At 38.3% G+C, this 24,326-nt stretch overlaps 1 protein-coding gene across 1 annotated transcript in view; it reads left to right on the top strand.

Annotated features, from left to right (window-relative positions):
* Positions 1 to 24,326, top strand: part of faf1 (Fas (TNFRSF6) associated factor 1) — a 223,865-nt gene that overhangs the window by 14,575 nt on the left and 184,964 nt on the right. The window contains exons 3-6 of the mRNA XM_062038546.1: positions 4,443 to 4,489; positions 12,069 to 12,403; positions 12,481 to 12,572; positions 13,552 to 13,655. Coding sequence (XP_061894530.1) covers positions 4,443 to 4,489; positions 12,069 to 12,403; positions 12,481 to 12,572; positions 13,552 to 13,655 — 578 coding nt within the window. The remainder of the gene's footprint in view (positions 1 to 4,442; positions 4,490 to 12,068; positions 12,404 to 12,480; positions 12,573 to 13,551; positions 13,656 to 24,326) is intronic.

Genomic DNA, 24,326 nt, shown 5'->3' with positions numbered 1-24,326 from the left:
CTCCTAACAGTAGCTCCTACAGTAGCTCCTTGAATTCCTTGAATTCCTTCTAAGTCTATAACATGATCTGATAGCTCAGTTACAGCTCTTTTTATTACCAATTATGTGTTATATGTGTTTTATGTTGCACGATTGCACCAAGAAAAATTCCTAGTTTGTGAACCCGTTCTCAAACAATGGCAATAAAACTATTCTGATTCTGATTCTGATTCTTGTATACACACACACACACACACACACACACACACACACACACACACACACACACACACACACACACACACACACACACACACACACACACACACACCATAATAATAGCCGTATGTTGAAGAGCAGCCCATCTGACTGCAGTAGCGCACGCACGCACCAAAGTCTGAGTAAAACATTTTGACATTTTTTTAACGCTGTGTAGTGTTCTATATTCTCAATGAAACATTCAAGTTTTGGGCTTGCTTGCTAACCTGTACTTGCTAGAAGATTAGACTTATTGAACAACAGGTGTAAACCTTCAATCAACACGTATATCTTATGTGTCACTGCCATCTACTGGTCACACTTAAGTGAAGTGTGAAGTGAATTATTTTTATATAGCGCTTTTCTCTGGTGACTCAAAGCGCTTAACATAGTGAAACCCATTATCTAAGTTACATTTAAACCAGTGTGGGTGGCACTGGGAGCAGTATCTTGTCCAAGGACACAACGGCAGTGACTAGGATGGAAGAAGCGGGGACCAAACCTGGAACCCTCAAGGTGCTGGCACGGCCGCTCTACCAACCGAGCCACGCCGCCCTATTACACTAGGCACCAAATAAAATTGCTCCAAAGTCAGTAAGCACAACCAGAATTATTCCGTACATTAGGTGCACTGTGTTATAAGGCGCACTGTCGATTTTTGAGAAAATTAAATAGTTTTAAGTGCGCCTTGTAGTCCGAAATATACAGTATATTGCGCACATATGACTGCACCCATTCATGGACAAACGGCAAAAACCTGACAGTCCACACTCACTTCGCGTTTAGTAAATATGGCCAGCTCAAACAAAACCCCGATGATGATCATGATGGTGTTTCCTCGCTCGGAATTTGACGGACTTAAGTTCTTTGACATATGACTTTTTAATACATCTGCTTATACTGTAGTGTTTTATTATACTATTACTAATAGTAATAGTAATAGTATTATATACAAAAAGAATATGCTACAAAGACGAGATATTTGATGTTCAAACTGATAAACATTTTATTTGTGTGCAAATAATCATTAACTTTAGAATTTGATGCCAGCAACACGTGACAAAGAAGTTGGGAAAGGTGGCAATAAATACTGATAAAGTTGAGGAATGCTCATCAAACACTTATTTGGAACATCCCACAGGTGAACAGGCAAATTGGGAACAGGTGGGTGCCATGATAGGGTATAAAAGTAGATTCCATGAAATGCTCAGTCATTCACAAACAAGAATGGGGCGAGGGTCACCACTTTGTCAACAAATGCGTGAGCAAATTGTTAAACAGTTTAAGAAAAACCTTTCTCAACCAGCTATTGCAAGGAATTTAGGGATTTCACCATCTACGGTCCGTAATATCATCAAAGGGTTCAGAGAATCTGGAGAAATCACTGCACGTAAGCAGCTAAGCCCGTGACCTTCGATCCCTCAGGCTGTACTGCATCAACAAGTGACATCAGTGTGTAAAGGATATCACCACATGGGCTCAGGAACACTTCAGAAACCCACTGTCAGTAACTACAGTTGGTCGCTACATCTGTAAGTGCAAGTTAAAACTCTCCTATGCAAGGCGAAAACCGTTTATCAACAACACCCAGAAACGCCGTCGGATTTGCTGGGCCTGAGCTCATCTAAGATGGACTGATACAAAGTGGAAAAGTGTTCTGTGGTTGGACGAGTCCACATTTAAAATAGTTTTTGGAAACTGTGGACGTCGTGTCCTCCGGACCAAAGAGGAAAAGAACCATCCGGATTGTTATAGGCGCAAAGTTGAAAAGCCAGCATCTGTGATGGTATGGGGGTGTAATAGTGCCCAAGACATGGGTAACTTACACATCTGTGAAGGCGCCATTAATGCTGAAAGGTACATACAAGTTTTGGAGCAACATTTGTTGCCATCCAAGCAACGTTACCATGGACGACCCTGCTTATTTCAGCAAGACAATGCCAAGCCACGTGTTACATCAACATGGCTTCGTAGTAAAAGAGTGCGGGTACTAGACTGCCCTGCCTGTAGTCCAGACCTGTCTCCCATTGAAAATGTGTGGCGCATTATGAAGCCTAAAATACCACAACGGAGACCCCCGGACTGTTGAACAACTTAAGCTGTACATCAAGCAAGAATGGGAAAGAATTCCACATGAGAAGCTTAAAAAATGTGTCTCCCTAGTTCCCAAACATTTACTGAGTGTTGTTAAAAGGAGAGGCCATGTAACACAGTGGTGAACATGCCCTTTCCCAACTACTTTGGCACGTGTTGCAGCCATGAAATTTGAAGTTAATTTGCAAAAAAAAAAAAAGTTTATGAGTTAGAACATCAAATATCTTGTCTTTGTAGTGCATTCAATTGAATATGGGTTGAAAAGGATCTGCAAATCATTGTATTCCGTTTATATTTACATCTAACACAATTTCCCAACTCATATGGAAACGGGGTTTGTATATACACTACCGTTCAAAAGTTTGGGGTCACCCAAACAATTTTGTGCAATAGCCTTCATTTCTAAGAACAAGAATAGACTGTCGAGTTTCAGATGAAAGTTCTCTTTTTCTGGCCATTTGGAGCGTTTAATTGACCCCACAAATGTGATGCTCCAGAAACTCAATCTGCTCAAAGGAAGGTCAGTTTTGTAGCTTCTGTAACGAGCTAAACTGTTTTCAGATGTGTGAACATGATTGCACAAGGGTTTTCTAATCATCAATTAGCCTTCTGAGCCAATGAGCAAACTCATTGCACCATTAGAACACTGGAGTGATGGTTGCTGGAAATGGGCCTCTATACACCTATGTAGATATTGCACCAAAAACCAGACATTTGCAGCTAGAACAGTCATTTACCACATTAGCAATGTATAGAGTATACTTCTTTAAAGTTAAGACTAGTTTAAAGTTATCTTCATTGAATAATAAGGACATTTTAATGTGACCCCAAACTTTTGAACGGTAGTGTGTGTATATATATATATATATATATATATATATATATATATATATATATATATATATATATATATATATATATATATATATATATATATATATATATATATATATATATATATATATATATATATATATATATATATATTTTATATATATATATATATTTTATATATATATATATATTTTATATATATATATATATATATATATTTTTTATATATATATATATATTTTATATATATATATATATTTTTTATATATATATATATATTATATATATATATATATATTTTATATATATATATATAGCGCACTTTCCGCGCGCGCGAAGATGTCACGTTATCGATGAGAAAATGCATTTTTAGACAATATGATTTGCCTGAGCGGCTAGGAGACACCGTGAGTAGCAAGCGGTACAAAGTGGATAAGAAAAGACAGAATTTTTTTAATTTTATTTTTAATTTTTTAAAATTTATACTTAGGACTTCCCGCGGGCCTGATTTTGGACGCTGGCTGGGGACCCCTGGTGTATAGAGACACAAATTGGCTCTTGGCCTCTTGTCAGCCAGAGAGGATCTGTGTTTGTAATCTGCATTAAAAGACATTAATTGATCGGCACATCCTTAAGTGATACCCAAATTTGTAAGTATCACCCACAACTTATGTAAAGTAGCCAAACAAGTACGTTTTTAGTACATTTCAACAGAAGTGTCGATAGAACCATACCATAGAACTGGTAGATAGAACCAACAGTAAGCAGCTATTAACAGTAAATGAGCAAATAGATTAATAATAGTTTGACAAAATAATACAACCAAAAATTACGCAATCTGTTTCCGCATACTTCAGCACCCAAATTAGGAGCTTTTGTAACGTGTTTTAAAGTTAAAGTACCAATGATTGTCACACACACACTAGGTGTGGCGAAATTATTCTCTGCATTTGACTTTTGATATGGTTCTATTATCATTCATGTCAAATAATGTATTGTGATCTATTTAATTATTGTGATATGTGAAGATCCAGCTGCCACTTATAGTAGACACAATTGAAAACGTGTGTCAATGGTTGGGCAAGTTAGGAAACTGCATCATGATACTGATTTTATGATAACTGTGATCAATGAAACAGGTCCTGGAAAAAGATTATATTCAGTGTTATATTTGGGTCATTACATGGTAATTTATATTTTCACTTAGGAGATTAGATGTAGTACAGTGGGGACAGGAGTCAGTAATGTTTGTAATTACTCTACATTTATCATCACAGGCAGCCATCAATGGAGTCATACCACAGGAGAATGGCATCATGCAAAGGTAAGATTCCTCACTCTTACTGTGTCACAGAGAAAGACAGAACATCTAAATTTAAAAAAGCACATGATAATGTGCGGTGCGGGAAACAATTTGTCCATGGGCTATTGTCATCTTTTCAAAGGGCTTCACAATTAAACATGAAAAGCAGTGTTGTCATGGAGATATACGAGAGGCATTTCCACAGTTCCTAACAGAGTGAGCACGTGAGGTACTAATGACTAATATGAGACAAAGATATGCAGAAAGATAACACAAAACATTTCAATACTAGAAGGTCAAACATAATTATTATAAGTCTTTATAGTTATGCTGCTGCTACTTGCAGGGTAATGTTTCTATATTTTTCAGCAAACTGTTTTTCCCTCAGCTTCAGCTTCAGTTGCACATTAAAGTTCATTTTTAAACATTCACACTTTTGTTCACCTCAGCAGTAGCCAGTAGGGGTGCAGTGGGACAAGTAATCCATGGTACAGTCCGTACCTAAGTCTTTAGACCATTGTTTTCGGTTTTATTTTGGTATCATTTTTGGGTGTAAATAAAACAATTTTTTTACCACCCAAAGTTCTTTCTTTATTTTGCCTGTCGGCAAAACTGCATTTTGCAGTTAACAAAGTATCACTGGTGTACTGAATAGTACAGTCGTCTCTTGTTTATTGTGGCCAATTGGTTACAGGCCTGACCGCAAAGTAAGATTAGTAGGGCTGGAATGGTTTTCTTAATACCGCGGTATCACGGTTTCAAAATCTTCGCAATATTGCAGTGACGCGTGACAATGTCAAACGAAAACCTAGTGAGTGTAGTTTTTATTTGGCAGTTTTGCTTTGGTGGTTCTGAAAATAAGCTACATCTCCCAGAATCTTCTGTGGAGCGCAGGACTCAATGTGGGGGTGTGGAGCGCCGTAGAAGAGAGGGAGCGGAAGCAGGAAGTAAAGTGGGTTCCACTTCGTAATCAATAAGAGGACTTTCTTTTTCAAAATAACTATTTGAGTTATGTTGTTAACAAACAGACAAACCAACCCTGATGAAAACATAACCTCTGTGGCGGAGGTAATAAAGTGTGCAATGTTTGTCTGGAGTGTTCCAAGCCAAAACAGACTCTGTCAATGCGCACCGTGCTGAGGGAAAGCAACGGCTGCACACATGATGAGCACCATCACCCGGAAAATATAAAACCAGCGAAGGTAAATGTCAATTTGTGAAGTATTTACATTATTAAAAGTTAAAACCTTAGTAAGCTTTTCTGAGAAACTATTTTCCAAACGGTTATAAAAATGTCCACTGTAGAGGAATTAGAAAGTAAATGTTGAGAGACACAATGGATGTTCCCGTACAATTTTATGCACTTAAAAATCCTTTTTTGTAGTAATAAATATGATTTTACCATTTTAGCATTATGTTTGTGTTCAATTACAGTGTGTTTATCCTAAACATTCCTGCCACTTCATTTTATACACTATGGCATTTTAAGTCTTTTTTAATTTTTAATTTTTGGCATATATCACAATAATATTGTACCGTGGCCTTAGTACCGTGGTATCGTATTGTGAAATTTTTATGTTGTTACATCCCCAAGGATTAGTATTGATAAATTGAATGTTAGTTTGAGCATAAAAAAAGTTTACATCCTTTAAAATCCGGAAAATTATCATAGTCCTCTAGACATGAAATAACACCCATATAGCCACCTTTACATTAGTTTACCCAATATAGTCTCCTTGAATAAAATCTACTGTAGCTAACAGTACTCACCGGTAGTCTGAGGATCCTCCAAGCCGTCCCCAGGCCACCAACACAGCCATGTTGTGGAAATATTGTCCCATCAATGGAAATACTTTTAAGTTTTTAAACCCTGTCAACTTGATTTTTGCAGCTGCAATACTAGCATTGTGTGTCCGCCGTTTTCATTCCACATCGATCATCTCAAAGCTGTGTTATTGACATCTAAGATTAAGTGTATCTGGAGCAACAGAGTTAATCTCCACTTCATATTGACAGCTGCTGAGAGCTAAGAACAGTCTGGTTAGCAATAAAGGCGCTCCAAGTGACATTGATTCTAGTCCATCTCGCGTCTCCTACATTGATATGGCTTCCGTCAAAGGCTAACCAATGTGGAGATGTGTTATTAATGAGGCAAGAGTCGAAAATTAAGCGCATCAAAAAGTTGTCATGTAAAATGTTGGTCAACTGAATTGTCGAAGTGAAGATACAGTAGCGCCAAGATGAGCCGCTGTGTTGTTGGCAATGCTCAACGGTGACCCAGAAATTGATCGCCACAACTTTATACAGTAATGGAACGTAAAACAAATACTGCACTCTAAGACATATAGTATAAGACTTAATTTAACACTTAATTTAGGACATAATATGTAGAATGTTTTAAAAATAAAAAAATACAGTATATAGTGAAGCCGGTATATTTGAAGTGCAATGTGCAGCTGAGATAGGCTCCAGCCCCCCCCCCCCCACGACTCTGAAAGGGACAAGCGGTAGAAAATGGATGGATGGATGGATGGATGGATGTAGCGAGCGACGGCTGTATTGCTGGGTTGCAATCATGTGACCCAGGGCACTTCCGGGTTTCAGGCATTGGTCTATAGCACAGGTGCCCACACTTTTTCAGCAAGCGAGCTACTTTTCAAATGACAAAGTCGAGGTGATCTAACTCATCCTCATTAATGTACCTGTATATATACAGTGGGGCAAACAAAGTATTTAGTCAGCCACCAATTGTGCAAGTTCTTCCACTTAAAGGACAGAGCAGGCTATACTTCCTGAGGAGGCTGCGCTCCTTCAACATTTGCAAAAAACTCATGTGGATGTACTACCAGTCTGTGGTTGCCAGTGTTGTGTTCTACATCGTAGTGTGCTGGGGGGGCAGTACATCTAAGAAGGACAGCTCCAGACTGGAGAAACTGATCAGGTGGGCCAGCTCTACCATCGGAATAAAACTGGACTCACTGGTGACGGTGGCAGAGAAGAGGACTGTGGAAAAGCTAGTGAGCATCATGGATGATGCCAGTCACCCTCTGCATACCGTTATCAGTAGCCAGAGGAGCCTGTTCAGTGCTAGACTGCTTCATCCCAACTGTAGAACTAATAGACTCAAAAACTTCTTTGTCCCACACGCCATCAGACTGTACAACTTCTCTCTGGGGGCAGAGGGGGTACTAGGATGACAGGGTATGCAAAACAATAACAATACTGAAATAAACTGCAACAAAAAACAGTGCAATTAAAAGTGCAATAACAGTGCAATACATTTTCATAACATGGTAACTACTGCCTAGTTTCTCTTGTTATATTCTTATTTTTACTGTAAAATTTGTATTCTTATTTAGTTATTGTTATTGTTATATTGTCTATTTTATTTCTATTTATACCCCCATTATTTACTTTTTACTTTTTAAATTCGATCTCAATTCTGTACACTGCTGCTGGAATTAAAATTTTCTTGAGGGAACTCTCCTGAAGGAATCAATAAAGTACTATCTATCTATCTATCTATCTATCTATCTATCTATCTATCTATCTATCTATCTATCTATCTATCTATCTATCTATCTATCTATCTATCTATCTATCTATCTATCTATCTATCTATCTATCTATCTATCTATCTATCTATCTATCTATCTATCTATCTAAACGATGAGAGAGGCCTGTAATATTCATCATAGGTACACTTCAACTATGAGAGACAGAATGGGGGAAAAGGAATCCAGGAAATCACATCATAGGATTTTTAATGAATTAATTGGTAAATTTCTCTGTAAAATAAGTATTTGGTCACCTGTAGGTCACCTTGCTTGTTTGTAAACAAGCAAGATTTCTGGCTTTACAGACCTGTAACGTCTTCTTTAAGAGGCTCCTCTGTGCTCCACTCGTTACCTGTATTAATGGCACCTGTTTGGCCTTGTTATCAGTATAAAAAACACCTGTCCACAACCTCAAACAGTCACATTCCAAACTCCACAATGGCCAAGACTAAAGAGCTGTCAATGGACACCAGAAACAAAATTGTTGACCTGCACCAGGCTGGGAGAACTGAATCTGCAATAGGTAAGCAGCTTGGTGTGAAGAAATCAACCGTGGGAGCATCCATCCATTTTCTACCGCTTGTCCCTTTTGGGGTCACGGGGGGTGCTGGAGCCTATCTCAGCTGCATTCGGACGGAAGGCGGGGTACACCCTGGACAAGTCGCCACCTCATCGCAGGGCCAACACAGATAGACAGACAACATTCACACTCACACACTAGGGCCAATTTAGTGTTGCCATTCAACCTATCCCCAGGTGCATGTCTTTGGAGGTGGGAGGAAGCCGGAGTACTCGGAGGGAACCCACGCAGTCACGGGGCGAACATGCAAACTCCACACAGAAAGATCCCGAGCTGGAAGACATACAAGACCACTGAAAAGCTCCTCCGATCTGGGGCGCCACGAAAGATCTCACCACGTGGGGTCAAAATGATCACAAGAACGGTGAGCAAAAATCCCGGAATCACACGGTGGGACCAAGTGAAAGATCTGCAGAGAGCTGGGACAAAGTAATGAAGGCTACCATCAGTAACACACTACGCCGCCAGGACTCAAATCCTGCAGTGACAGACGTGTCCCCCTGCTTAAGCCAGTACATGTCCAGGCCCGTCTGAAGTTTGCTAGAAAGCATTTGATGATCCAGAAGCGTATTAGGAGAATGTCATATGGTCAGATGAAACCAAAATATAACTTTTTGGTAAAAACTCTATTTGTGGTGTTTGGAGGAGAAGGAATGCTGAGTTGTATCCAAAGAACACCACACCTACTGTGAAGCATGGGGGTGAAAACATCATGTTTTGGGGCTGTTTTTCTGCAAAGGCACCAGGACGAGTGATCCGTGTAAAGGAAAGAATGAATGAGGCCATGTGTCGTGAGATTTTGAGTGAAAACCTTCCATCAGCATGGGCATTGAAGATGAAACGTGGCTGGGTCTTTCAGCATGACAACAATCCCAAACACACCGCCTGGGCAAAGAAGGAGCGGCTTTGTAAGAAGCATTTCCAGGTCTTGGAGTGGCCTAGCCAGTCTCCAGATCTCAACCCCATAGAAAATTGTTGGAGGGAGTTGAAAGTCCAAAAGTCCCAAAACATCACTGCTCTAGAGATCTGCATGGAGGAATTGGCCAAAATACCAGCAACAGTGTGCGAAAACCTTGTAAAGACTTACAAAAAACGTTTGACCCTGTCATTGCCAACAAAGGGTATATTATTGAGATTAACTTTTGTTATTGACCAAATGCTTATTTTCCACCATCATTTGCAAAATAATTCTTTAAAAATCAGACAATGTGATTTCCTGGATGTTTTTTTCTCATTTTGTCTCTCATAGTTGATTAAAATTACAGACCTCTCTCATCTTTTTAAGTGTGAGAACTTGCACAATTGGTGACTGACTAAAAACTTTTTTGTCCCACTGTACATATACTGTATATATTTTGTAAATTAAATTGCATTTCTTGTCTTTTTCTATTTTGTTCTTTGAATGTACAAGTAACTGTCTTGTTTTTGTATGAGGTTTAACTGCTGTGTTTGTTTAGTGTTTTTTCAAGATCCGCTGTTTGGCCTTGGCGATATGGCCTAAAATTAAAATCTCTGATTTTCACACAAAAAATATAGATTTAAGATTTTTTCATCTTATTTTACCCCTACTTTTTAAAGAAACTAATCAATACAACTAGTAGTTTGAAATTACACTGCATACATTGCATCTTGCTATGAGCAAAATTCAAATTTGTATTGTATTGTTCTTTTATAAATTGTACTTTTAATGCGATAATATTCAAAGAACTAAAATAAGAGCTTCCACTGGGAGTCAATTCCTCTGCCTGAATAAAATACTTATGTAAACAAAAATGTAGCATTCTACTAGGGCTGCAACTAACAACTAATTCGATAATCGATTAATCTATCGATTATTACTTCGATTAATCGATTAATGATCGGATAAAAGAGACAAACTAAATTTCTATCCTTTCCAGTATTTTATTGAAAAAAAAACAGCATACTGGCACCATACTTATTTTGATTATTGTTTCTCAGCTGTTTGTAAATGTTGCAGTTTATAAATAAAGGTTTATAAAAATACAAAAAAGTAGCCTCTGCGCATGCGCAGAGCTCCAACGAATCGATGACTAAATTAATTGTCAACTATTTTTATAATCGATTTAATCGATTAGTTGTTGCAGTCCTAAATTCTACATTGTAATAATAATAATAATCTCCGACATTGAGATTACTAAAGTGCAAACTAAAAAACTTCTGTCTAGAAAAAAATACTTACAGTATGTTAATAAAATTTTAGCATGGGACATTGCATGCAAATACATAAATTCCAATCTTTCAATAAAAATATACCATTAATCATTAAATAGTTATAGTTATACAAATCCCTCAGTAAAGTGCAAACTGTTACCCAGATTCTTAAGCACTGACAACACGTTTCTTTTCTTTGGAACCAACGTCTCGCTCAAATTAGCATTAGTTCAAATAGCCTTTCTAATGAAGAATGCAGATGACGGATGAAACATGTCACGTAAAAATTCCGTCAAGTATACCAAAAATATTGTCTGACTAAAAGAAAATTTGAAAAGTCTGTGTTTACTTCCCAAATAAACTCGACATATTTTGCAATAAAGCAAAAACACCGCAACAATATGACAACGAAACACTAACGATTAACACACAAATATCTGTTAAAAGCGCTTTTCTAGAGACTTTTGTCGGATTCGTGTAAATATTGCTTTTCTGTCCCCTCTCTGTCACACTGGCTTGCACTTGTGTAAACATATTTCCACCCTCTGTACTCTGCAGTTCTGTGAAAGCTTTTTCTTCATGTGGCAAACAACAATTTAGGAAAAGTTCAGCGGGTTGGATTTAAAGCCGTATATGGCCCGCAGTTTATCTATACATGTCACAATGATTTAAGATTAATTTTCTTTGGGTTCTGCCTTGCTGCCCGAACACAATAAGCCTTATAGGAGACTTTTATCATAGCTGAGCGTAATACACGGTTCCTGAACAAAAAAGCTTCCTTTGTACCATTCGCACTCATTCTACGGTTAGTTGACACTTGTGAATGCACAAAGCCATGTGAACCCACTCAGTTGTATTGCATTGTATTGAACTCACATCTTTTGTGTACATGCTTGTGCTGCAGTGTGGTTCAGGCCCTCGGGCCATCAGATTATTGCTGGTCTTTCTAAAGGGACCTTTTGCGATGAATGGAGGCTGATTGGCAGTGTGAGCAGTAGCCGGCACATTTACCAAGTGGCTGGCACTGCTGGAAGTGCCATGCCTGATGAAGTAATCTGAAGTGGAGCCAGTTGGTCACTACAAAAGTGCTCCTGTTTCATAATGCACTTCCTTTCCCATGTATCCTCTTCAGTAAGCTTGATAATAAAAATATTTTGGTCAAGAAATTGTATTTCCAGCTGTAGAACAAATTCATTAAATTCACTGCAGTTTGTCTTTGATAGGTGGGCTTTGTGAAACTGTTTTTCCTCTATCTCAAAATCAAATGCTAATCCTTTGACCTTTGCAACAGTAACTTTTCCAGTGAGGCGAGCCAGGCCAGCATGTACGGACCGCACAGAGAATCAGAAGCAGCTAATGCAACAGCAGTAGCAGCAACATCAGCCGCTGACACAGCAACAGCAGCCGACACAGCAACAGCAGCCAACACAGCAGCAGCTGAATGCGCCGTTCCTACGTGCTCCTCGTTTTCGTCCCCCAGTCAGCTGTCACCCTCGGCGTCCACGTTTTGCCCCAGCGCCCCTTCTCCTCGACACATCGTAGAGCGCCAGCCTCGGATCCTCGAATTCAAGGTGGAGTACCGACAGCGCACTGTTGAGCTGGTACTGGAGGACGGAACCACAGTTGGTGAGCTGTATATTCCACTGCTGGTTTCTCTTGCACATAAAGATGCGTTTGCATTAAAAAAAAATTCTCATCCACAGGTGAAATCAAGCAACTCCTCGAGACAGAGCTTGGAGTTCCTGTATCCAAAATGCAATTGAAAGGATGGAAGAGTGGCGATGTCTCTGATAGTGTGAGTTAGTGCCCGTCATGCCATACCAAACCAAACCAACTTCTTCTTATTTGTAAAACACTTAAACAATGAACATAATTCAAAACAATGTTTACATCAGTTAAGTTAAAGTACCAATGATTGTCACACACACACTAGGTGTGGTGAAATGAGTCCTCTGCATTTGACCCATCCCCACGTTCACCCCTTGGGAGGTGAGGGGAGCAGTGAGCAGAAGCGGTGGCCGTGCTTGGGTATCATTTTTGGTGATTTAACCCCCAATTCCAACCCTTGATGCTGAGTGCCAAGCAGGGAGGTAATGGGTCCCATTTTTATAGTCTTTGGTATGACTCGGCCGGGGTTTGAACTCACGACCTACCGATCTCAGGGCGGACACTCTAACCAGGCCACTGAGCAGTGAAACATAATATACATAAAAATATAAAAACAATGACATATAGCTAAAAAAAACAATAGTTTTCAAATGTCTATCAATGTCTCATAAGAAAAAGTGTGGTTTTGAAATGAGTTTTAAAAATGTCCAATTTGTAGAGGCAGATTAGATTGTTCCACATTTTTGGAGCAACAATAGAAAAGACTCTGTCACCTGTGAACTTCCGCTTTGATTTGGTAGTTCTAGGAGTTGCTGATCAGCTTTGATGCTTGAAGTAGCTCAAAGGGTTAAGACGGAAACCATTTACTGAGTTTAAAAGACACTAACTTTAACATAAACTAGTAAATACAGCGGCACAGATGTATAATATGGATGAATAAAACACCTTTGCTCAATCTTTGTTTTAAATGTTGACATGTCTTATCTAATAAAGTAGTTCTTATATTAGAAATACCTCTTACATATATGTTGTTCATTCAATAGAAAATATTTTATAATAGGAGGCTTAGTGCAATGTTTTAATTAAAACACATTTTTTAGAATTTGACGATGTAAAAAAAAATATCAAAACGCACCCAACCCACTATTGTTTCTTGATCTCTTTAGACGGTGCTTCGAAGTTTACACCTGCCCAGGAATGTCAGCCTGTATGTCCTGACACCAGACATTGCCCCGACAGCCACAGCCAGCACCAGCACCAGCAAAAACAGGTATTTACCTCTTAATTATTTCTTGTGTTTATAGGATAAAATGCATTTCACCGTGGCACAAGTGTAGTTGTAAAAAGGAACACTAGGTGACAGTCTATGACCACGAGTGAAGGAGTTGCAATAAGCGGATGTGATCATCACCATTGTTATACCAACAGACACCTGACCCACAGGTTGTTTGCATTTATCACATTCTTTTTGCCATTTTAAGAATGTCTACTGCTGCAATATCTTGTGTAAATATAATTTTTTGTATGTTTCTGTCTGATATTGTTACTGCTTCTCAGCATTTTTTTTTACAGTGTATGTGCAGTCAACTCATGTTCTCCTTTTTAAATTTCTCATTATTTTTTCTCTGTTTGACTACTCTCTCTAACTAATGGCTGTGACAGACCTTTGTGGAAGGGTAGATTAAGTGAGAATGCTTCATTAATCCAGCACCGCTTCATTCATCTCGCTGAATGTTTGGCAGCATTACCAAACCTTTCCCTCTAAAATGTAATGCAGCTCACCGTAAAGCCACAGCAGTAATACAATCACCGTTGGCAGCTGAGTGTGGCATAGTCCTATTCATCAGTGTCATGTAATCATCAAGCATGGAATATTTACCGTTTACTTCTCATGTGTAAAGTGAACATTGAAATGTAATGATTTTTTAACAGAAACACACACTTGATAATTCAAAAAAAGAATTGAGATGATATTTAAAAAGTCAAGTTTACTTGCGCGAGAGTTAAGGTGAGCATTTTGATTGGTTATCATTTTAAAAGCATTACTCAGTACAGTAAAATTATTGGTACTTTTATTATCTGACATATTTTGAAGCCCTTAGTAAGAATGGCTAGTGCAATGCATCCTAATAATACCACAGGCCTCTAATGTCAATGGCAATACACAAGGCATTTATATCCATTAAAAAGAAGGTGAAGGTTGTAGTTTGCGGCTCCTTTTTTGTTGAAATTCACTGTGCGGACTGGATGTGTGTTGATTATTAAACAGATCCGTGGGCTGGATAAAATACCTCCCTGGTAGGGTCGGATCTGGCCTATTTAAGGAAATTAACGTTAGTTTATTATTATGGTTAATAATAATACAAATAATGATAATAACATTGTTAATATTATTACCATTAGTATTACTATTATTGCGTTAACTTTGACACCCATACTAATTTTTAATTATTGATACAATAGGCTTTGGGCCTTTTTCGTTAGGGGGTTGACCACAACCACAGCATCACATGTTTAATTTGGCTTAGTTTTAAAGGGGAACTGCACTTTTTGGGCAATTTTGCCCATTGTTCACAATCCTTATGAGAGACAAGAACACACGTCTATATACTGTATATATATATTTTTTCCGATTTTAAAGATTATCAAGCTAATGGGAGTTACCGTTGTAGTCTTTAAAGCCCTCTGAAACAACTTTAAAACCCTCCAGCAACATTTTATATACACACTGCAAGTCTATATATAATGTAGTAACAGACACGTTCATAATAATGTGTAATATGTAACGTATTTTGATCATTTTAATCATGTCCTGACAGATTTCTTCCGTGCATTGATTTCCGTTTCCAGAGCAGAGCACTTCTGACTTCCGGCAACAACTTGTGTTCCTACTTCCGGAATTAAATGAAAGTATGTTTTCTAATAATGGCAGATTTGGTAACAGACAAAGAAGATGACTATTTTTGGACAAATAAGGACAACCTTATTCTTTTGAAGCTAATTATACTGCTGCTTATAGAAGCAGACGAAAGCCGGGAGAGTGAGGTGAAAGCGATTTTGACGCTATAAATATGGAACTTGGAGCCAAGCTATTTCGACATAAAATGCTTACCCAAAATCAACAGGAAACGTCCCTGGCCAGCTGGACTAGACGAACAACTGTCGATCGAGTGAGTCACTTTATGATCGATCATGATACACGCAGCATGCCATACGTGTTAGTACTAGGGATGATGTTTGATAAGTTATCGAGTTCGAGCCTATTATCGAATCCTCTTATCGAACCGATTCTCTTATCGAGTCCAGATAGGTTGTTGTATATGGAAAAAAACACACAATATTTGGTTTAACAAATCACTTCACATTCTCTACTGCTCGCTACTATAGTATTACCATATCTGAGTTATTGTGCAGAAATGTGGGGAAATAACTACTAAAGTACGCTACATTCGTTAACCGTGTTACAAAAAAAATCAATTAGACTGATACATAATGTTGGATATAGAGAACATACAAACACTTTATTTATTGAGTCAAAAATATTAAAGTTCGATGATTTGGTAAAATTGCAAAAAGCTAAAATGATGTGGAATAAATGATGGAATGTATTAAGTAAAGAAGTTAAACATTGTACTGATATGATCCAGTTTAAGAGGTTGTTCAAATGAATAGTGCTTACAAAGAAGAAGAATTATGAGAAATACTTTCAATCTTATTGAAAATAAAGTATTCTTCATCTCAGTATATTAATAATGACTGAATTAATTAATTACATATTACAAAACTGTTGTATATTCTAATTCACAGATATTTTATTATAAAAAGGTCAGTAAATTATGTATATATTTGTAAACGCTATGAAGTGGGAAAGCGGTAGGATTAAATAAGCTTTACTTCTTCCTACTCCTGTAAAGTGAAATGATATGAAACTGTGATGTGTTATACTGTAAGTGTGTTCATGTTCCAAATAAACTAAAGAAATAAAGAAAGCACTAGTTTATTAGACAGACTTGCAAACTCTGTCGGGGTGTAAGCTACAAGATAACGTTAACATCATCAGACACATACAAAAAGGCTCACATTAACGTTACCGTTAGCCACTGACTATGCTTAGGTAACGTTAGTCTAGCTACCATTACTGCAGTCCTGGTTGACATAAGAGGTAACGTTACTACAAGTGAGCAGATATGGAAATTAACCGGCAACAGTTAACGTTAGTTACTCACCGGCGTCACCGCCACTGTAGCTGGGACTTGGGCAGCAGGCAGAAGAAGAGGGGCGTTCTTTGTCATCTCTGCCGCTGCTTCAACACGTGTCGAAGACACGACACGCTTGTTGTGCTTCCCCCCCTTACACGAGAGCTAAGCCTGGCAATAATTGCATATTGCCGCTTCCTCGTTTTTTTTGGTGCTATGCCTTGGAGCGCTTTTTCCGGTCCATTTTTTCCTGCTTTCCCCATCTGCACCTAATGACTGAGCTACGTGACGTCATTTCGTATGATGTCCCACGGGGCATTTCTTGTCGGGACGGGATTCGTTCCCAGGTATTCGAATAAAGAACCAAGTCTTTTTCTTTACTATAGTGGTCTCGATAACGGGTTCTCAAAAAGGGATTCGAGTCCGAGGACTCTGTTCTTTTCTTATCGAACAACCGGGGAAACCGGTTTCAAGCATCATCCCTAGTTAGTACAACTACAGTACATATACTGTCTAGCTAGCTGTGTACTAACAAAACATGAAATGTGGGCTAATACTTAACAGATACTGTAATATGATTGTTCGTTTTTCAATCAGTACAAATTGGTGTGGTATCGCAGTGTTGTTCATTCCAAACTCAAACACGTTTTTGTTGACGAACAAACTAACTTAAATTTTGCCGTTATTAGCATTACAGCTAATACTGTAGCATGGTGATGTGTTACCACGCTAGAAAATAAGTTCCTCAGTGTTCGCTCTTACAATAACAATGTCGCTACAGCTTATTTATTTTACGAATTATGGATCGTAAAGGAAGTATTGTTGACGGTTTTTGAATGCATTTTTAAAGCGATTTAGATGTAGAAATGATTGCTCCCTTTAGCTGCATTGCTAACCACCAAGAACGAGATGATTTACATGTTAAAAAGCGGGGAAAAAAACATTTTGTCGTCTTGTCTCTCATAATGATTGCGAACGATAGGCAAAATTTCCCCAAAAAGTGCAGTTCCCCTTTAACACTGGACACAACACAAAAAAACATTCCATTCATCAGCACCTGGGGCCGGCACGCTACATTGCACTGTCTGCACAAAAGCGGCCAACAGAATCACGGAGTTGGAAAATAAAAAACAAAATCTACTACTAACCCTCTGAGGCTTACTTAATTTTATAGCCATAGAGTTGCTATGGGACGAAAAAGCCCTCAGGGAGTTGTATAAAACATGCTTGGATTCATATTTTTTTCTACTTTTAACCTGAAATCTCTCGATCAGCTTCAATCAAAAAAAATAAAATTGCAAACATGTTTTGTTTATATTATATTTTATTCCTTTGAATGCTCTTATGATCTAGGCATGTCTTTGTTTTTGAAAGATTTGCATGAAATTAGTTATCATCCATATAGTAAATGTTAAAGGGCTGGGGTACTGGGGGAAATTTATCAGGCCTTAATATAATTAAGATTAGTAAAACAATGTTGTTTTGATGCATTGTTTTATTTTACGCTGTGTTAGATTACAAACTGTGCGTGCTTGAGGGAGGGGTAGAGTTCAGTTCAATTTCAGTTTATTTCAAAAATGCATATGATACAACGTAATGCATCATATATTTCTAGTTGTGTCATTACAGCATGTCCGAAAAGGAGTAGGAAGAAGCAAAGCTTATTTAATCCTATCCCTTTTCATATCATAGCAATTTTATCTCATGCCCTTGTTCTCTGTAACAGAACACTGACTAATTAAATAATAAATAAATATACCATAAGTAAGTAAACAAATATTAAATACATAAATAATCATTATCTCATTTAAAAAAAAAAAAAAGGTTCAAGATGTTCATCATAAATGTTCTTGTTTGTACAAAACCCAAAACCATTGAAGTTGGCACGTTGTGAAAAAGACGTTGCTTGGATGGCAGCATTAGTTGCTCCAAAACCTTTATGTACCTTTCAGCATTAATGGTGCCTCCACAATTTCCAAAAGCAATTTGAAATGTGGACTCGTCGGACCACAGAACACTTTTCCACTTTGCATCAGTCCATTTTAGATGAGCTCGGGCCCAGCGAAGCTGGCAGCGTTTCTGGGTGTTGTTGATAAATGGCTTTCGCTTTGCATATCCATCCATCCATCCATTTCCTACCGCTTGTCCCTTTTGGGGTCGCGGGGGGTGCTGTAGCCTATCCCAGCTGCATTCGGGCGGAAGGTGGGGTACACCCTGGACAAGTCGCTACCTCATCACAGGGCCAACACAGATAGACAGACAACATTCACACTCACATTTACACACTAGGGCCAATTTAGTGTTGTCAATCAACCTATCCCCAGGTGCATGTCTTTGGAGGTGGGAGGAAGCCGGAGTACCCGGAGGGAACCCACGCAGTCACGGGGAGAACGTGCAAACTCCACACTGAAAGATCCCGAGCCCGGGATTGAACTCAGGACTATTCAGGACCTTCGTATTGTGAGGCACATGCACTAACCCCTGTACCACCGTGCTGCTTTGCATAGTAGAGTGTTAACTTGCACTTACAGATGTAGCGACGGACTGTAGTTACTGACAGTGGTTTTCTAAAGTGTTCCTGAGCCATTGTTGTGATATCCTTTACACACTGATGCCGGTTTTTGATGTAGTACCATCTGAAGGATCGAAGGTCACAGGCATTCAATGTTGGTTTTTGGCCATGCTGCTTACGTGCAGTGATTTCTCCAGATTCTCTGAACCTTTTGATGATATTACGGACCGTAGATGGTGAAATCCCTAAATTCCTTGCAATAGCTTGTTGAGAGATGTTGTTCTTAAACTGTTTGACAATTTGCTCACGCATTTGTTCACAAAGTGGTGACCCTTGCCCCATCCTTGTTTGTGAATGACTGAGCATTTCATGGAAGCTGCTTTTATACCCAATCATGGCACCCACCTGTTCCCAATTGGTACGACTTTTGCTATTTTCATTTTACCTGGGAATTTGCCTGTTTGAAATGATAGGTTGCTGATATATGTTAAAGGTTCTGAAATATTTTCTATAACCTTTTTATCGTTTCCATATCAATTCTGTTACAATCAGTTAAGGTTTGGGATTTAAATTTTTTCCACAATATTGATTATTTCCTCTTTTATTTATATATATATATATATATATATATATATATATATATATATATATATATATATATATATATATATATATATATATATATATATATATATATATATATACATACATACGTACGTACGTACGTATGTATAAATATACATATAAATATACATACATACATGTATGTATGTATAAATATACATACATACATACATACATACATACATACATACATACATACATGTATGTATAAATATACATATAAATATACATATATATACATACATACATGTATGTATGTATGTGTATATATATATATATATAAATATACATATAAATATACATATATATATATACATACATATACATACATATATATATATATATACATACATTTTCTTCAGCGAGAGGAGATTGGATGATTGTGCCCCGCCCCGCCTCGCCGCTCGCTCGCCGTCCACGCCCCCTCGCCGCCATCTTGGGCCGGGCTCCGGCGTTTCCTGCCTCGCTGCTCGCTCGCCGGCCCCGCCTCTTCACAGTCCTCCATCACCAAAAGCAAGCCGGGATTCCGACCGGTTGCACGTACATATTTCTATAAAGAAAACATTTTTATTTTTCACTGAAGAAGGGTTCGGTGAATGCGCATATGAAACTGGTGGGGTTCGGTACCTCCAACAGGGTTAAGAACCACTGATGTGGAGTATTATAAATGTGTACTATTACTGCCTACTCACTGTAGAACAAAAAGTAAATTCTCCCAAACCTAATTTACTTAGTAATGACAACTATCCAGACATTCACTTGCTATTAATAGTTTTGTACAAGAAGTCATTTTCATTGTCTTAACTGTCCCAGTGGTCCCGCATACTCACCATCTTCTCACTCTCCACCACTCTATTTTTTAACAGTGCCGTCGCCTTTATTTAAAAAGTGTCATCGATATCATTTTAGGTGTCGGTAGCTCATTATTTTGTGTCACCTATTTTGGGGCGGGACAGTTGGGGTTGAATTGAAGTGGGTGTGCTCTTTTGTACACTCAAGTGGGTTTGTGTACAAATGTGTGCCCCCATAATGACCCTGCTGTCATACGGGGGGAGTAGGTGACTGATTAAAGCGATGGGGCGGATTTGTCCCCCACAGAGGGACCAGACAGGCTGTTAGCTCGCAATGAAAATAAACTGCTCACACCTTTTATATATACACTACACACAACTGGTGTGCACTGTGGGCATTAGATAAGTGTCTTTTCCAAGTTGCTGTTGGATTAAGGAGGCAAACTTTAGGCAAAGGCAGCAAATCCTTAAATTGTACAATTATTTACTTTTTTTTCCCGTAAACACAGTCAGAGATTTTGATGCACAATGTGATTCAACTAGATTGCAAGAAAAATGTATTTAACTTGTATATGTATATATGTATGTACATGTATATATGTGTGTATATATGTATATGTACAGTTGCAAGAAAAAGTATGTGAACCCTTTGGGATTACTTGGATATCTGCAAAAAATGGTGATAAAACGTCTTCTGCTCTTAATCAAAGTCACAACAACAGACAAACTGCTAAAACTAATACCCCACAAAAATATAGATTTTCATCTTTTTAATTGATCACATGTAACATTCACAGTGCAGGGTGGAAAAAGTATGTGAACCCTTGGATTTAATAACTGGTTGACCCTCCTTTGGCAGCAATAACCTCAACCAAACGTTTCCTGTAGTCGCAGATCAGACCTGCACAACGGTCTGGAGGAATTTTGGACCATTCCTCCTCACAAAACTGTTTCAGTGCAGCAATATTCTTGGGATATCTGGTGGAAATTGCTCTCTTGAGGTCATGCCACCGCATCTCAATCAGGTTGAGGTCAGGACTCTGACTGGGCCACTCCAGAAGGCGTATTTTCTTCTGTTGAAGCCATTCTGTTGTTGATTTACTTCTATGCTCGGGGTCGTTGTCCTTGTTGGTGTGCTGTGCCTTTTTTCCTCCACACATAGCGTTTTGTGTTCCTTCCAAACAACTCAATTTTTGTTATATCTGTCCACAGAATATTTTGCCATTAGTGCTGTGGAACATCCAGGTGCTCTTTTGCAAACTTCAAATGTGCAGCAATGTTTTTTTTGGACAGCTGTGGCTTTCTCCGTGGTGTCCCCCCATGAACTCCATTCTTGTTCAATGTTTTACGTATTGTAGATTTGTCAGCAATAATGTCAGCATGTGCCAGAGATTTCTGTAAGTTTTTAGCTGACACTCTAGGATTCTTCTTGACCTCACTGAGCATTCTGCGCTGTGCTCTCACAGTCATCTTTACAGGTCGACTACGCCTGAGGAGAGTAGCAACAATGCTGAACTTTCTCCATTTGTAGACAATCTGTCTTACATCAAGGCTTTTAGAGATACTTTTGTAACCCTTTCCAGCTTGATGCAAGTTAACAATTCTTGATCTTGGATCTTCTGTGAGCTCTTTTGTGCGAGGCATGGTTCACATCAGGCAATGCTTCTTGAGAACAGCACACTTATCACAGGTTTGTGTTTTTTAAAGGGCAGGGCAGCTTTAAACAACACATATGATGTTGTCACATTGATTAGACTCCATGTTGTCTGAGTTCTGGCTCCAATCAGCTCTTGGAGAAGTCATTAGCCTAGGGGTTCACATACTGTTTCACCTCTGCACTGTGAATGTGTACATGTTGTGTTCAATAAAAAAATGAAAACCTATAATTTTTTGTCTATTGTTGTGGCTTCGATGAAGATCAAAACACATTTTATTACCAATTTATGCAGAAATCCAAGTAATGCCAAAGGGTTCATAGTTTTTCTTGCAACTGTATGTATATATTATATACACAGTTGTAAACAAAAGTACACTTGTAAAGAACATAATGTCATGGCTGTCTTATGTTTCCAATACTTTCTACAACTCTTTATTTTTTTGTGATAGAGTGATTGGAGCACATACCGTATTTTTCGGAGTATAAGTCGCTCCGGAGTATAAGTAGCACCGGCCGAAAATGCATAATAAAGAAGGAAAACAACATATATAAGTCGCACTGGAGTATAAGTCGCATTTTTTGGGGACATTTATTTGATAAAACCCAACACCAAGAATAGACATTTGAAAGGCAATTTAAAATAAATAAAGAATAGTGAACAACAGGCTGAATAAGTGTACGTTATATGACGCCTAAATAACCAACTGAGAACGTGCCTGGTATGTTAACATAACGTAAGAGTCATTCAAATAACTATAACATATAGAACATGCTATATGTTTACCAAACAATCTGTCACTCCTAATCGCTAAATCCGATGAATGAGCTAAATAATATTATTTGATATTTTACGGTAATGTGTTAATAATTTCACACATAAGTCGCTCCTGACTATATGTCGCACCCCCGGCCAAACTATGAAAAAAACTGCGACTTATAGTCCAAAAAATACAGTACTTGTTGGTCACAAAAAACATTCATGAAGTTTGGTTCTTTTAAGAATTTATTATGGGTCTACTGATAATGTGACCAAATCTGCTGGGTCAAAAGTATACATACAGCAATATTAATATTTGGTTACGTGTCCTATGGCAAGTTTCACTGTAATAAGGCGCTTTTGGTAGCCATCCACAAGCTTCTGGCAAGTTTCTGGTTGAATTTGTGACAACTCCTCTTGACAAAATTGGTGCAGTTCAGCTAAATGTGTTGGTTTTCTGACATGGACTTGTTTCTTCAGCATTGTCCACACTTTTAAGTCAGGACTTTGGGAAGGCCATTCTAAAACCTTAATTCTATCCTGATTTAGCCATTCCTTTACCACGTTTGACGTGTGTTTGGGGTCATTGCCCTGTTGGAACACTCAACTGCGCCCAAGACCCAACCTCCGGGCTGATGATTTTAAGTTGTCCTGAAGAATTTGGAAGTAAACATCCTTTTTCATTGTCCCATTTAAAGCACCAGTTACATTGGCAGCAAAACAGGCCCAGAGCACAATACTACCACCACCATACTTGACGGTAGACGGTAAGCATGGTGTTCCTGGGATTAAAGGCCTTACCTTTTCTCCTCCAAAAATATTGGTGGGTATTATGGCCAAACAGCTACATTTTTGTTTCATCTGACCACAGAACTTTCCTCCAGAAGGTCTTATCTTTGTCCATGTGATGTCAGATGAATAAAAAATTGAGCTGTTTGGCCACAATACCCAGCAATATGTTTGGAGGAGAAAATATTAAGATTTGGTCACATTTTCAGTAGACCCATAATAAATTCATAAAAGAACCAAATTTCATGAATGTTTGTGTGACCAACAAGTATGTGCTCCAATCACTCTATCACAAAAAAATAAAGAGTTTTAGAATGTATTGGAAACTCAAGACAGCCATGACATTATGTTCTTTACGAGTGTATGTAAACTTTTGATCGCGACTATGTGTGTGTGTGTGTGTGTGTGTGTGTGTGTGTGTGTGTGTGTGTGTGTGTGTGTGTGTGTGTGTGTGTGTGTGTGTGTGTGTGTGTGTGTGTGTGTGTGTGTGTGTGTGTGTGTGTGTGTACACTACCGTTCAAAAGTTTGGGGTCACCCAAACAATTTTGTGGAATAGCCTTCATTTCTAAGAACAAGAATAGACTGTCGAGTTTCAGATGAAAGTTCTCTTTTTCT

Source organism: Entelurus aequoreus, linkage group LG27, assembly GCF_033978785.1.
Source record: "Entelurus aequoreus isolate RoL-2023_Sb linkage group LG27, RoL_Eaeq_v1.1, whole genome shotgun sequence".
Lineage (NCBI taxonomy): Eukaryota > Metazoa > Chordata > Actinopteri > Syngnathiformes > Syngnathidae > Entelurus > Entelurus aequoreus.
This window is presented reverse-complemented; position numbering and strand designations above follow the sequence as displayed.